We start from the raw sequence: 16,139 nt of genomic DNA, 5'->3' as shown, positions 1-16,139 counted from the left end.
AACACAGTCAGAGTTATCCAAGTGATGATGTACTTTCTGCCTGTTCCCAGCCTGGAGGGAGTACTGTGTTCTGTGTGGAGGGCCTTATAGAAGAAGGACCTGCAACAGGTAGATGGGCACTGGCCATCAGAGACCTTGAGACAGGAGAGAGGTGGGTCGTCAAAAGTCACCAGTAATAACACTAAAATCTGCTGACTTAGTCCCTCATCTGTCTTCCCCTTTTATGAAGAGACCCTAATTTCTCTCTCTCTCTCTCTCTCTCTCTCTCTCTCTCTCTCTCTCTCTCTCTCTCCTTTCTTTAAATTACCACCTTAATTACTTCTTCCTTGTCCATAGACCTCTATCTTGGCTGTATGGGATTTGCCTTGGAATCTTTGGAAGTCCTAAAACCCTGATCATCTGAAGACTAAGTCCTTGGAGTAGGTGGAAGCATGAAAGTGTGGGAATTCGTGAGCAAAACTCCTGGTATCTGGTGATCTATATGTGTGACTTGCCTGTGTCCCGCATAACAGTCTGATCTACATGCATGGCTTGCTGTGTCCCACATGACAGCCTATCTTTTGGAAAGCAATGCACATGTCTTTCAACTTCTCGTGATATTACCGACCTGTGCTGACACCTGTACCTGCCTAGAGTTCTGCAGTCACACAAGCCAGAACTGTTGGATTGGAAGTCAATGACCTATACTTCAGTGAGGGGATGGATACTATCCTTTGTCTTTTTGTAGATGTTGAGGAAGGAGCCTTGAGCCAGGTGGTACAACCAGAACACAAATCCGCCCCAAAGCTGATCTTCCCTTCCATGTTGGAAGCGTTCTACACACCTTATAGTAACAGGTGTAAAAAGGAGCATTGTGGTGACATTGTCTAAGAAGGCAGAGAGGATGGCAGCAATGAGGCAAAGCATCATGATCATGGCCCACACTCTTCCTCGAGAAAGCTGGTACGCCTAGGATACATATACAGGAAGGAACAAGCCAGAATCAGTTCATTCATGACGTAGAAGCTATGTTCTCACTAATGACTCCAAGACATGGAGACCAAAATTCTCATTCGGAATTTGTAACTTTGTCGAAAAAGTTATTTTTTAAAAGAAGTTTTCAATCCCAAAATTAAAGTCAAGGCCAGTACCAGCCTTTGCATTAAGAGAGGGTGCCAAGGTCTCCTAGGGCATGGCACAATCCTCATGCACTATGCTGGAAGGGTCAGCTTAACCCTTCAGATCTGCTGACGAGCGTCCAGGAGTCCAAGTAAAATGTGAAACCCAACCACAATGAGTTACTATTTCACACCTGACAGAATTTTTAGTTTAAAAGCTAAGAGAGAACAGGGCTGGTGATATGTGTCGGGGGTAGATTGTTTGGTTAGCAAGCATGAGGTCCAGGGTTCAATGCCCTGTGCCTCATAAACAGGGTGCAGTGGCTCAGGTCTGTCGTGCCAGCAATGGGAAGATGGAAGTGGGCCATCACCAACTCAGCAACACAGTGAGTTTGAGGTCAGACTGTGCAAAACAAAGGCCCTTTTGAAAACAGAAAGGAGGAGAGGGCGAAAGACAGCAAGCATGGGGAAAGGCTAAGAGGAAAGGGATCCTTCCAAACTGATGCAAAATCATTGTGGAAAATGTGTGCAATCCAAGCAAAGTGATCCCATAAAAGCAGAGAGCCAGAATAGAGGCTACAAGATGGGGAAGGAGAAAATAGAGAGATTCTGGTCAAAGGGGACACGGTACAGTGAGGAGGTTTGGATCTGAAGAGCTACTACACAGGCAGGGTGACTATATTCAACGTCGCATGTATTTCAAAATAACTTCAGAAGCGAATTTCAAGCCGGGTGTAGTGGCTCACACCTTCAATCCCAGCACTTGGATTGAAGGCTGAGGCGGGCTGATCTGGGTAAGTTGAGGCCAACCTGGTCTACATAGGGAGTCCTAAGACAGCCAGGGCTATGTAGAGAGATGTTGTCTCAAGAGCAAAAACAAAAACAATTAAATTTCAAATATGTCCCCATAAAATTGATATGGAAGGATAATGCTAGCTGGCTTGATTCAATCATGACACACTGGGCACATGTACACTGAAACGTTATATTATACCCCCAGACATATACAATTATCGTTTGTCAATCAAATAATAGTAATTATAAGTTTAAAAAAGACCTTTAAGGAGTTAGCATTTTAGCCCAATGATGGGATCTGTGCCAATCATATGCAAGGCCCTTTGCCCAGGCCCCAGCAGAAGTTAATAAACACAGCCTATACAAGATTAAAACAACAACAAAAGTGCTTTTCCCAGATTGAAAAACCAGGACTGTATATGTCTAGAAAGTAAGCATTGGAATTACGTCCCCAAATACTATCAGAAGCTGATGGCTTGACATATACAGACTCTTACATGTAAAGCATGTTTTGACGCGTAGCCCTAAGCAGCCCACTCCAAAGCTGCTGCACAAATGCTCGGGGAGAGAGCTCTCTGCCTTGAGCTCCCTCTTCATTTACTTATGAAGAAGGTGGACGTGTTGCTCTGAGTCATGCTTAGCACGGCAATTACACCCAGATTCCTGGAGGCCGCTTTGAAAGGAGGATGGAATTTTAAATATTTTAATTTACTAAATGTATACTATTAGAATAATAAATAGCATCATTCAGTTAGTTAATGTTATTAATTATCAATTACATATTTGTGATTCTATTGCTCTGACTATATGCAAGTATTTTTATGCGTATTATTTATTGATTTGGTGTATGACCATCAAGGACAACATTACACCTACCTTTACAGCACAGTAATCAAAAAATCCCGTTTCTGAAAATATGGCTACTAAGATCATCTAAAAGGGAAAGACAAAAAGTAGGTAGCAAAATTTTCTTAGCAAAATACCACATTGGAACAATATCATAATGACCCCATCACGAGTTTGCACTCTGGCTCCTGACATCTGCGTCATCAAGAGCAACTTTGTCTTGTTGGATGTCTGTCACTTCCAGTCATCCACATGCCCATAGCTGGGCAGTTGTGGCACACCCCTTTAATCCCGCACTCGAAAGGTAGAGGTGGCAGATCCCAGTGAGTTCAACCTGGTCTCCACAAAGCAAGTTATCCACATGACCGCCACTTCAATTGACCACTATGATCACCTTGAGCAAAAGCTCTTACAGATGGTTTTGTATATTCCTAACCTGGGCGTTGTCCTAAGACAGGTTATCAACCCATCTAACCCTGATAGCAAACCTCAAGTGCTATCCTCCCTCGTTTTATAGACCAGAGATAGAGGACTTGATCAGTCTTGAAGCTAGAAGCAGGGAAGGCCATAGGTCGGCAGGTGGCTTTTGTATCTAATTCTCCCCATACACAGTGCTCAGAAATTTAATGCCTTTAAAGAAGTAGCTTTAAACTGTGCCAAGTTTTGGTTTCTAACATAATGAAACTGGTTTTTTTTCCTTACAGATCTGATGAACATGGACAAGCTGGAACACTGGTAATGAGTCTGACCTCCAGTCCTCTGTACACTTGGACAGAGTTTATCTGTGTTTCCACTGATGACAAGCGATGAAAACAGCCACCACATGGACTAACAGGAATAATACCCACTTCATGCTGTGCTTAATTAACCAGAAATTCCAGCAAGACTGAACTTGCTAGAAGGTTTCCCTTTTTACAAGTGGAATAACACTCCATTTCTTCTTCTTCTTCTTCTTCTTCTTCTTCTTCTTCTTCTTCTTCTTCTTCTTCTTCTTCTTCTTCTTCTTCTTCTTCTTCTTCTTCTTCCTCTTCCTCTTCCTCTTCCTCCTCCTCCTCCTCCTCCTCCTCTTCCTCTTCTTCTTCTTCTTCTCCTTTTCTTCTTTACAGTTGTCTGATATGACTCCCCTTTTTATGCAGGTGCTTAAACCCTATCTTCTTCCTAGGCCAACACAGAGGTTGGTTTCTCTACGACGTTCGAGACCAGAGCACAGCCCCGCCTTCCTACCCTCACCTTACTATGTGTTGAATCTGGAATGAGAAAGTGCAGGTTCAAGCCCTCGGTAAGGTGTGCTTGGCTTACCATTCTGCACTTCAAGTGTCTCACTTCACCTCTGGATGGTCTCTCCCTTGTGAGGTTGCTGTGAGAGCTTGATAAAATTATCTGAAGTACTTGGAAGACCAGGGACCTGATACACCTGTCAAATAAACTGCATGAAACAAAACCGCTTCCAGATCAGTTCTGACTCAGCCCTTCCCTTGTCTAGAGCAGCTTTCTAACTCATCAGGCCCCTGTGGGGATGTGTGTGGCATGCGGTACTTCATGGAACGTAAGTGGACAGACGTGGGTGGCACCCTGTGTGGCGGTCTCTTTTCATGGGGAGCCATTCCATTGTGGTCTGATAGAGAGACGGGGCGAGCAGCCTCAGGAAGTAAGCCAGGCAAAATCAGGCCTCCTTTGTGCACTGACCCAATAGTAACAAAAGCACAGAATATCTAAGCGTCTGCTGGAACAATTTTAATTAAGAAAAAGAAATATCAGGTCATTTTTATAGGTTGAATTCCGTCTCTCCTGCCCAAAATTTGCATGTTGAACTACTAACTCTCTGGACCTCGAAATGTGGCTATAATTGGAGACAGGACTTTTAAGAGTGACACTGAGATCATTAGGGTAGCCCCTAATTGAATATGACAGCTGGCTTTATGAGAGGATGGGATTAGGACACAGGCAAATGAAGAGAAGGCAGCCAGTGAGGAGCCTCAATAGAGGCCAGACCTGCTGATAGCCTGATCTCAGACTTCAGCCTCTTTAGCTGTGAGAAATGAATGTTTATTCATCAGACCACCACATATGTCATGCTTTGTTACTGACGTCCTGGGAAACTACTACACCGTTTGCTTAACTTTTAAAAAAAAAAAAACAGTATATTATAGATACCTAGTGTGACCCCCTTCTTCTACGCAGATGATCAAGCCCAATTTGCTTCTCAGCATCCTGTTGGACAAAATTATCTCAAAGCCCGTACCTTGAGGCCTATAGGACAGAAAAAAGCCTGGCTCGAGTTTGAAGGATAGCCTCAAAACTACCGAGTGAGGATGAGACAGCAAAATCTAGGTAGACACCCCTCCAGCCAGAGGGAGGGCTTAGCTGTCTCTCATTGGCTGGAGGCACCCCTACATCACATCAGCCAGTATGATGTTACTCAACCTATATAAGCTGACACTCACAGTGATCAACTGAGTTCCTGCTTTGACTTGACTCCCTGTCCTGTTGGATTGTCCTGCTTTGTGGGACTGCGGAACAGGCAGATAGAGCACTCACCTTTCCCTGGGGAGGAGGCCCGGCAGCATCCCACACAACTATCGGCTCCTCCATGAAACCTGAGTTCAGAGCCTTGCTCCACCTTCCCCTTCAGAGGAGACTCAGAGGGGCTCTGAGTCCCTTTGAAGCCTAGAGTAGGTGCCAGCAAACAGGTGACTGTCTGGTGGCTTCTACAAAGCGAGCCTCCCGATGTAGCATAGATGAAGCCCCACAGACCCTGACTAGAGAATAACCCAGGAACACGTGATCTTTTCCACTGTTGTCCAAGGCCTTGCCAAGTCTCACTTGTTCTAGCTTAGACTTACAACACATGCTCTATGTTAATCCTTTACGAGTTTATCTTTCCTTCCTACAAGCCGACCTGGTCATGTTCCTCATGGCTTAACAGTATGATAAACTGACGAGCGTAGGGACATTTTTTTTCTTTATATTATTAAAATCACTTTCCCAATTACTGAAATTGTTCTGTGGTTCATTTTTTTAACATATGCCATTTTTTATTTTAAGGTTAATAACTCAAAAAATTGCTCACTTTTGTAAATACTTCACTGTTCAACAAGCCCTAACGAGCCAGAGCACTGGTCATTTCCTCCTCCTTGGGAGAAATGAGCTAGACCTGCTCACACTTCTCAATCAAGCCCTGTCAAGAGGTATGCCATCTTGACTATAATGATAGGGATCAGCAACCATGGAAGAGTGAAGGACCCAGACTTGGAGTCATATCCTGCTGGGAGGACTGTAATTACCATGCCAAACAGCAGGGCCAGAGTCTCAAAATCAATCCACTCCACCACGTGGGTCAGGCTGGGTCTCTGTAATCAAAGCACAAATTTGCCAATTAATCCTGTGCATCAACCCACTGACGCATGCTCAGAAAATGGGCTGCCCTTAGTGCAAGTCCACACTTCGGGCCAAAGTCAGAAACACTCCACCCTCTTCCCTCTGAAATTGGATTATATCACTGCTGAATAGCACTCGTGGCCCAACGCATCTGTCACATCAGACGTATCCATGGGGAAAGAGGGGGGGAGATAAATGTACCCCTGCTCCTGGAAGCTCTAGGAAGATTATTGCCTGAATTATTGCCTGAATTGCAGGTTTGTTCTGCACATGTTTCCCTCAGTGGAGTGGTATGATTGACAGCTGTCTGTCAGGGCCACTAGCATGAAGGGTGACTCATTGAGTGACCCAGGGGCTTCTTGATGCATGTACCTGCTCTGTACCCTGCGTGCCATTTTCCAAATGAAAGATGATTCGAGTCATACTTATGAGAACAGGTGCATGACTCAGAGATTGGGAGACAATCTCTCTCCAGCACAGACGTCCCAAACTCACGGACTGCATCCAGCTTGAACAGGCCCCTCTTTCCCATGCTAGCAGCTTCAGTTTCCCCAAGTCGGTTCCCTGACGTCAACACAGCCAATACCAGATGTGCACATCCTAGTTTAAGCATCAACACTGCCTGGCAGAACCGGATCTCAGCCAACTCCCGCAGGATAAGAACCGAAGCCTGTGATACAGACTGCTTGATGACGAAAACCCCGGTCAGGTTTATTCCAAGACAACCTTGTCCCTGCCATGGACGTCTTCGTCTTTCTTCTTCCACGACTGGGCTCTCACTGGGGACAACAACTGTCTCACTAGGGACAATAGCTCAGGAATATTTGCCTAACGTCCATGACGCACCCTGGGTTCCATTCCAAGTGCTACGAGAAAGCCAAAATTTTCTTGTCTCTACGTTTTAGAATTTGGGGATATTTTACCTTTCAGTTTAGCATCTATTTAAGGCAAAGAAAAAAAAAACCTCACTTTCTTACAACTGCGTTCAGACCAGTTCTACAAATGACATTTTAAGTTAAGAACACAGAACATAAATAACTAACTCAATACACTTCCCTACATAGACATTTCATATAGGAGGGAGAATGCCCTGTCTTATAGTCTTTAGGAAGAAGGCCGGACTCGGAGCAGAGTGGCAACTTCAACCATCCAACAAGTCTTTCTCCGTTTCCTACGAATATTCAGGCTCCCTCATTGCCCTTCATGTACTTTCTCGTGCCCTGTCAAGTGGACACCATTATTTATATACTGGCATCTCCAGGCCTGCAAGGCCGCAGGGCAGAACCCCAGCCCTGTAGGTCCACCTCCATGCCTCCTGGGTAAGAACACTAGAACCACTTCTAAGACCTTTCTCAGGCCCAAGTGGAGACGGACATCGCCGAGTGCGTGTTTATTCCTAGTGACAACGCTCTTAAACCAAGCTTGTCAGCTCATGCCTCTATGGATCATGGGGGAAACATGTGGGAACATCATACAATAGAATTTGAAACAGTCTGTGCACCCTGGAGTTTCCATGGGCCTGGCATTGTAGCGTGGTGAGCCAGTAAATCAAGCACAGTAACTTACATCTCCAACCACAGCCAACGCGGCTAAAGCTGCAAGCGCTCCCAACATGGCTGCCAGGGTTCTGTGAACAATCTAGAAAGAAACACACAAAAAGCCTGCATTGACATGAGTGTCCCATGTGACGCTGTATACCACCTCATGCATAAGAATATTTCAAGGGGTTTGAGATCTTGGCAGCCCATAGACCAGCCACCAGAAGCCCACATCCTAGTAAAATAGCTTTTATTCCCAGAACAACCATGAAAGCCTGCTCAAGGAAGTCCGCTGTAGGAATTCCTACCGCCAATCGCCTGTAAGTTACCCGCCCACTTGGGCGTGGCTTCTTATACTATAAATGCCAATGTAAATCGAGTAGCGCATCCCCCCCCCCACCGCTGTGAGATTTGGTTGTTGTTCCGTGTTTGAGCAGAGGATTGTGATCTGTGAGTCTATCCCTAAATAAATAACCCTTTATCATACTGAATTCTGAGCTAGTGTAGGAATTCTTTTTAGCGTCCATCTTCCGAAGTCTGCAGGGGAGCGGCATTAACTCCTTTGCATGTTCTCTTTAGACAACTGAACCTTTAGTTTAAGAACCTAAGTCAGCCCTTTTCAATTACTAAGACCACTATTAAGTCAGCACACAGCCAAATGCCTGGTCTCATTGAGATGCCAGCATATAACCAAATGGAAAAAGATCTTTTCTATAATCCAGTGCTTGGAAATTTCTACCCAAATATGTTGGAAAATCTGAGTCCAGGTGCACCTGGGGATCTGCCACCGAGGATGCAAAATGATAAATTAACCGTGGAAAGGCTTGGCTGAAGTTCCATAAACGTAAGTTTACCATATAATTTAACAATTCTGTTAGGAAACTACTGAACATACATGAAAACAGGTATCACATAAAGGCAAGAGTGTTGTGAACAACACTACTCAAAACACGCCAAACCTGGAAATATCCATGGATCTGTTTCTACAGCTAGATATCAAGTTTATTTTCAAGTTATTTTACACTTATTTTTTTTAATATTTGATGTTCAAATTTTTAAGTGTTAGTACATTTTTGTGACTTTAATTTTATTATTGCTGTTGTTGTTGTTGTTTTGAATTTTTTTCAAGACAGGGTTTCTCTGTATAGCCCTGGATCCTGGAACTCACTTTGTAGATCAGGCTGGCCTCAAACTCAATGATCCACATGCCTCTGGCTCCACCACACCCGACAGTGTATTTGTTTTAAATCTAAGTACCTAAAACCTAACACAGTGCTGCTAAATTGCAAAAATTCCTTTCGTTCTTATTCTGTTTCCAGTTTCAGTTGATGACCTGCGTTAACTCTTCTTCCTTGTTTGATGTGGAAGCCCTAAGTAGTGAGCTGGGCAAAATTCCTCCTCAGCTTTCACACTGGGGAGAACAAACCTAAAGTTGAACAGCTGGGAAACAGAACCACAGTCTGCTTTCTCTGCCTCACAGCTCTGACTAAGCTTGTATACACTAACGATAGGACCACTCTGTGCTATGGGTAAGGGAAAGGTTTTTGTTGCAAATATGAGAGAAAGAACAGCAGAGACATCTGGAAGAGTCCAGAGCAGAGAGAGCAAGTAGCAGATTAGACATGGCCTGCAGAATGGACTTGGCTAGGAGAGAAGCAAGCGTTGGGTGTGGTCACACAGAGAGCAGGAGAGTGGGAGACAGAACCTAGCTGAAACAGCAGGCTTATAATGAGAATGGGTAGCTGGGAAGAGGGAGACGATGAGCTGAGGGAGTTGAGGGGAGAGGGAGAGGTGAAAAAAGCTAGGATTCTGGAAAGAGCATAGACTACAAACTCTGTAACAGGTATCTGTAATACCTAGGGAGCCCGAAGACCGGCATGTATACTTTGGTATGCCAAAAGACATCACAAGAAGGCATCTATCCCTTTTTGGAATTGGTGGAAATGGAGCTTCCCTTAGACCTAGCAAACCTAAATCTGTGTTCCCAAACCATGCACACCCATGAGTTCTTGTTATACATTTTTTTTAAAGTCTACACTAGACTGTCTAGGCTTCCCTCCTCTTGATACCAGCTCACTTTCTTTATAATAGCAAGGATTTCCTCCTGCCTGGCTAGTCTCATTATTCTCTCCCTCCTTCCTTTCTCTCTCTGTCTCTGTCTCTGTCTCTCTCTCTCTTTCTTTCATATATCTCTTTCTCTCTGCTATTCTTCCTTCTCTTTGCAGATAGCCCTGACCATGTCCCATCTGCTTTCCTTTCTCTCTACTCTGGATTCTTCCAGATACCTCTAGAGGTTCTCTCTCTCTCTCTCTTATTCAGAATAAAAACCTTCCCCTAACTATACCATGTAGACGGAAGTTTCCGTTCCTCCTGGTCCTGAAGCCATTCAGTCCCAAAGAAACAAACATAGTCTTATAGTAATTATAAACTGTTTGACCTATTAGCTCAGGTTTATTATTAGCTAGCTCTTACAACCTAAATTAATCCATAATTCTTATCTATGTTTAGCCACGTGGCTTGGTACCTCTTCTCAGTGAAGCATTCTCATCTTGCTTTCTCTGTGTCTGTCTGGTGACTGTGTCTGTGACCAGAATTCTCTTAGTCTGGCCACCCCATCTATACTTTCTGCTTGGTTACTGGCCAATCAGTGTTTTATTAAACCAATTATGAGTGACAAACCTTTACAGGGTACAAGAGAATTTCCTACAGCATTCCTGGCTAACATAGATGGCAATTTTCTCAGCAGAAAGAAAATAGAGAGAGAAAGAATAAGGAACAAGGGTTCCAAAGTGGGAGATTGGAGATAAACAACATCTAGTACTTAAGGTGTGAATTGTTTATCTTGTATGTGAGGAAAAAGAGGTCTAACTAAAGGTAGCCTGGCTTTAGGATTCCCTCAGTATGCAACATTTACTGCTTCCAAACTGACTTATCGTGCATGTTTAACCAAGTCCTAGGCAGTTAAATTTCTAAAGACCACAAGTGGGCAGTCTTCTTGATTAAAATGAGAAATGATCAGTTTCAAAGCACTAATTAAAATGTTAATTTATAATAAGAGCTCTACAAAAACTATATATGAGGTCAAATGCGACACAAAAATAAAAAAATAATCTTATCTTCTATCAAAACTAAAGACAAACCGAGAATGGAGTTGTGTAAGGAGAATTCTGAGTGTGTGCGGGAACACGCCAAGAAAACAAGATCGACTCTTGTGACCTCACTTTCCTCCTCCATGCTCCTCCCAGGTACAGCAGATAGGAGTGAGTTACCTTTAGATTACCATTACTACTGGCCACGTTGACTGTTTATGAGCCTCTATGAAAACAACTGTTTTTGCCATGTATAACTTGTCCGTTAGACACATTCGTGTGACTCTTCTTAATCCACAGGGTACTGACTGTCTGGTGCTCTGAATAAATTCGGTCATTGCGTGAGACTTTAGTCTTTGTGGACCCTTGGCTGTCCTGGAACTCACTCTGAAGACCAAACTGAGCTCAAACTCACAGAGATCCACCTGACTCTGCCTCCAGAGAACCGGGCTTAAAGATCTGTGCTACCACACCCTGACAATTATTTTTTTTTAAATGTAACTTACTCAGTACCAAATGACAAAGAAAAGAAACCTCAGCACTTACCCACTTATCTGCTAGAGCCTTCCCATTGTTAACCCAAACATCAGCACCACATTTACTTGGGCCCAAGCTCTCTCAACTCTTTTCTCCTCTGTAGGGCAGGTTGTCTCTCAAAACGCATGCTGGCTTACAAGGCAGGCTGCACAGGTCTCTCTGTTGGCTTCAGTGCACACTTAGGACCTGCGGGTGCAGCCGCTCCTCACTCAGAACCCCTGAAGAGCCCTACCTATGTGTGTCAATGGAGAAACTTGCCTTCCCACTAAAACAAACAAAAACTAAGCATACAGTTGGGGGGCAGGCATATGATTAGCATGCACAAGACCCCAGCACATATATGACCAGCTGTTGGTATATGTAATAAAAACCTTTTAAATTGAGTTGTCTTATAAGAAAATGAATGCAAAGATTAAAAGAGCCAAAAGTAACGTTTTAAGAGCCACAGGTTAGAGAATCTTGGACAAAACAATGTCTTCTGGACACGACAGGACCATCACACTCGGGAGCTCACAGCAGTTGTGGCTGCCTGCATAAGATCAAGCCAGCCAGCACTCCATCATGGATGGGGGAGGGACACAGGAGCTCCCACCACTAAATGAGGCACAGCTGACGGCTGAAGGCTTCTGAAGAAAGAATCAGTTTCCTTTAAGGATGTGATTTCTGGTAAGTTGGTTCTAAGCTTCTTCAGTTCGTGGGCTTCCCTCCCCCAGCTTCTCATTCCCTTATAGCCCAACCAATTCAGATATGCGCTCGCTCTCTCTCTCTCTCTCTCTCTCTCTCTCTCTCTCTCTCTTTCTCTCGGCCTCCTGTCTCTTGGTCGCCTTTACCCACCACATTCTTTGTCTTTCTTTCTAACACACACACACATACACACACCACACACAAACTCACACACATGCACACATACACGCACACACATGCACACACACACACACCTCCTCATTGCCCGCTTCAGTCTATTGACGGTGTTCAACTTTCTCTCTCTCTGATCTTAACTCTCTCAGATGCCTCTGGCTGTTCTCTCCCTTGTACCTACAATGAAAATCTTTCCCTTAATCATTCCTTGGAACGGTCCTGTCCTCAGTTTAGACAGGAAGAGTCTAGCAGCCAGCAGCCAGGGCTCAGCCCTGAGCCACACATGGTTGGGGCGGAGGGGTGGGGTGTTGCAGGAGCCTACACTTGATCTCATCGTTTCTCATTTTAGAAATGATCAACTGTTTTCCAACTCAGGTTTGCCTTGTGTGTGCATGAGGGAGACAAGATTAAAAAAAAAAACTGAGTTAGGGAAGTGAAGAGAGATTAAATTGCAAAGCAGTATGAGGGCAGGGAGCTGACCAATGCTCAGAACACCTTGTGTTTGTGTTAATGTCACTTGCTTTTGTTCAGCCTGGCAAAGCAGGTTCCTAGGACGGATGGCCCTGTCTGCTACCGTTTTTTATCCTTCTCTTGTCTTAATTTTTCATTTTCCCATAATCACCTGCAGACCATTTCTTAATTTTTTAAAGCAGAAATACAAGCTATACATGCCAGATATAATAAGAGGTAAATATTATGTAATTTTATTATAAATAATATATACATTTACTGACCGTCTTGTGATGTTTCCAGCCATGTGTGCTCTGTGATGCTCATGTCATGTCTCCCTATCTTTCACCTCTGTCTCCTAGACAGATGTTGACTAGTCCTCAAGGACTTAACGTTTCTTAATTTTCCGCATGCCTCAAAGCTAGGAGTCAAAGCATGACTTTAATCCCACTTCTTGAGAAACACAGGTTAGGCAGCTCTCTGTGAGTTCAAAGTCAGCCTGCTCTACAGACCTAGCTCCAGTATATCGAAGAAGCAAGAGAAAGAAAGTACTCCAAATCCTTCCTTCTGCTTTTGGATGTTTTCACAGTCCACCATGTACATGCTTGCATGGTCCACCATCACCCCATGTGTGTCTTCATGGCCTACTATACAATGTGTGTGTCTTCATGGCCCGCCATCACCCTGCACATGTCTTCATGGTCCTCCATCACCCCGTGTGTGTCTTCATGGCCCACCATTACCACGCGTGTGTCTTCATGGTCCTCCATCACCCTGCGCGTGTCTTTACGGTCCTCCATCACCCCATGTGTGTCTTCATAGTCCACCATCACCCTGTGCATGTCTTCACGGTCCACTATACAATGTGTGTGTGTCTTCATGGTCCACCATCACCCTGTGCATGTCTTCAGGTCCACTATACAATGTACGTGTTTTCATGGCCTACCATCACCTTGTGTACTACGCACCAGAACTACCTTTTCCAATAAACATCTTCCCGTCTCCCCACTTATTTTCTCTCCCCAAATTCTGGTAACCACTAAGTATACAAGACTGGATATCTGTGATGCCAACTTTTTATGTTCCTCGTATGAGGGAGCTCACTGGAGAACCAGTCTCTTTCTGTGTCTCATTTCCCTCACTTCACAACTATCTCCAGTTCCAGCCATGTTGTTGCAAAGGATGGCATTTCATTCATTTTATGGCTGAATGGTATTCTATTGTGTCTGTGCTCCACAGGTTTTGCCACTTATCAACTCGTGGGCATTTAAATTGTTTCCATTTCTTAGCAGAGGGCATGAGAATGCAGACGGCTCTGATTTTGTGTTCAAAAGGCATTACGCAGAATTGCTCCACTTGATCGAAAGTGCTCCTGAATGCACTTGACATTAAAAATCAGAGGAAGCTTCACAAAAGGTAAGAATGTAAACATTTTATGTAATTTTGTGGAGTCTTCACATCAGGGCTCTTAACTCGGAAGTTTCAGACCACTTTAGAGACAGCTTTTGTGAGCCACAATTTCCCCCTGTGGTTTTCTGCGTGTGTTATAGAGTACAGAAACCCAAAATGACCCTCAAACCCAATAATAAAACATCAGTGTTCTCCATAAGCTCACAGGATGCAAGATAATGCAGGGGAAAAATGTTTTGGTTGTTTTCAGTTATTCTGGGAACTGCATGTTTCTCAACTTTGAACAGAATGCTAATCATGGGGTCTCTGCTAACCTATCATGAGCAATCCTTTCTACCAACAAGTGCTGGAAGAGACTTCAGAGCTGGCAAGGAAATTCTTTAATTGCATAGCCCGTAATCTAGGCCCCAGCTCCTTAAGTGATGAATCACAAACCCACATGGAATTGCGTGACCGAATCTGACAGTTGGTAATGCAAAAGGGTCCTTGAACACACAATCAACAAAAATTCAGCATCGGCATCTAATGAATGGGAGGTGTTTCGGTCAGTGCTAATCAGTGATTATAAGGTGTCCCACAAGTTCTGCTTGAAACAGCCTAGCGAGCCTTACTACAGCCACAGGCTATGAACTTCAGGCTCTAACTGTATGTAAGTAAGTGTCCCACGCTTACAGAAGCAATGGCCTAACTACAGAATACAAAGACTTTATCTTCCTGCTGTCGTGTCTAGCATGTAAGAATCAGCTTAGACAATCTCTGGAGCTTATGGTACTAGAATGTGTAATTTTGTTTTATATTGCTGACCTAGTGTTCATTTTCAGAGTGAAGTAAGTTTTGACTTGAGATTAGGACAAAATTTCAAGCAAGGCCTGAACTGTCTCTAGATTTACTTTTACCACCTTATGCCATTTATTTCTGTGAAACGTCATTCTCAACATTGATTATTATCAAAGCATGGACAGATTCTGAAAAGCATTGAGGAGACTCCTCATCCTGCGGTTTCAAATAGTCATCCAAGATTTAATTTTTATGTAAAAATAAGCAAGTAAATCTATCTTGTTGGTATAGAAATGTTCTAGCGTATTTAAAATTATATTATGCAAAAGAATTGTTTTGAAGTAAATTTATGATTCAGTGTCCATAAATGCTTGCTTTGCATACCTATTTTATGAACCTGTCTTCATAGATTTGTGTGAAAATTCCTTTGATGGAAACAGATTGTAAGTAGGAAGAAGTTTAAGAAGCCCAGATCTAAGTAACAACTAAAGGTCCGTGTTACCCGACCTGGTATATAAGTAGACACCGCATGCTGTGACAACACGTGCTTACAGCCATGCAAGCATGAACAACGGGCAAGAGAAGAGGAAAGTGAGTATTATCAAACATAGATCAAGTTGCTTATTACAAATCACATCAGTCAGTGTTCAGACCCGAAAGCTCAGCCTTACTTGGAACCAGTATTTTCTGGCCTCTGCCTCACCCCATCTTCAAATGGGAATAGTCACCAGGACTGGGGGACCTTCTGTGACCTCTAGCTCCTCGGTGGAGCTGCAGCAACCTTCAGAGGTTGAAATGTCAGGTCTCTTGGCAAACAGACAGAGCGCGATGTGTTGCTCCAGCAATCCTGAGTCTTTTAACTTGTTAGCGGTTTTAATGCAGCACAGAGCTCCAAGGTGCAGAGGCCACTGAGGGGGCTGGAGAATGACAGGGGAGAGGTGACTCTCGCATACTCAGGTCTGTGTTCCCTCTGCTAGAGGGCATACACTCCACAGTGGTACTGAATCCTTAGCCTCTGTACAAAATCACCTCTCAAGGCCTATCAGGAAGCTGGGTGTGGTGCTCACCCTTGTAACATCAGCACTCTTGGATGGCTAGAGGTGGAGAGTCACTCCTGAGGTCCTGGTATTCGAGGTTACATAGTGAGTTCCAGACATCCCAGTCTACACAGTGAGTCCAGGCATCCCGGTCTACACAGTAAGTTCCAGACATCCCAGTCTACACAGTGAGTTCCAGGCAGTCTGGTCTACACAGCGAGTTCCAGACATCCTGGTATACATAGTGAATCCCAGACATCCTGGTCTACACAGTGAGTTCCAGGCATCCCAGCCTACACAGTGAGTTCTATACATACCAGTCTACAC

General features: G+C 44.0%; 1 protein-coding gene across 1 annotated transcript in view; it reads right to left on the bottom strand.

The window, feature by feature from the left end:
- Oca2 (OCA2 melanosomal transmembrane protein) overlaps positions 1-16,139 on the bottom strand; it is a 278,738-nt gene that overhangs the window by 211,959 nt on the left and 50,640 nt on the right. Inside the window, exons 9-12 of the mRNA XM_087901282.1 lie at positions 7,683-7,754; positions 6,023-6,088; positions 2,769-2,825; positions 824-948 (exon numbers count right to left, since the gene is read on the bottom strand). Of these exons, the coding sequence (XP_087757408.1) occupies positions 824-948; positions 2,769-2,825; positions 6,023-6,088; positions 7,683-7,754 (320 nt within the window). The remainder of the gene's footprint in view (positions 1-823; positions 949-2,768; positions 2,826-6,022; positions 6,089-7,682; positions 7,755-16,139) is intronic.

This window comes from Myodes glareolus, chromosome 24, assembly GCF_982192425.1.
Source record: "Myodes glareolus chromosome 24, mMyoGla1.1, whole genome shotgun sequence".
Classification (NCBI taxonomy): domain Eukaryota; kingdom Metazoa; phylum Chordata; class Mammalia; order Rodentia; family Cricetidae; genus Myodes; species Myodes glareolus.
Note: the sequence above shows the minus strand (reverse complement) of the source record. Positions and strands in the feature narration are given on the sequence as shown.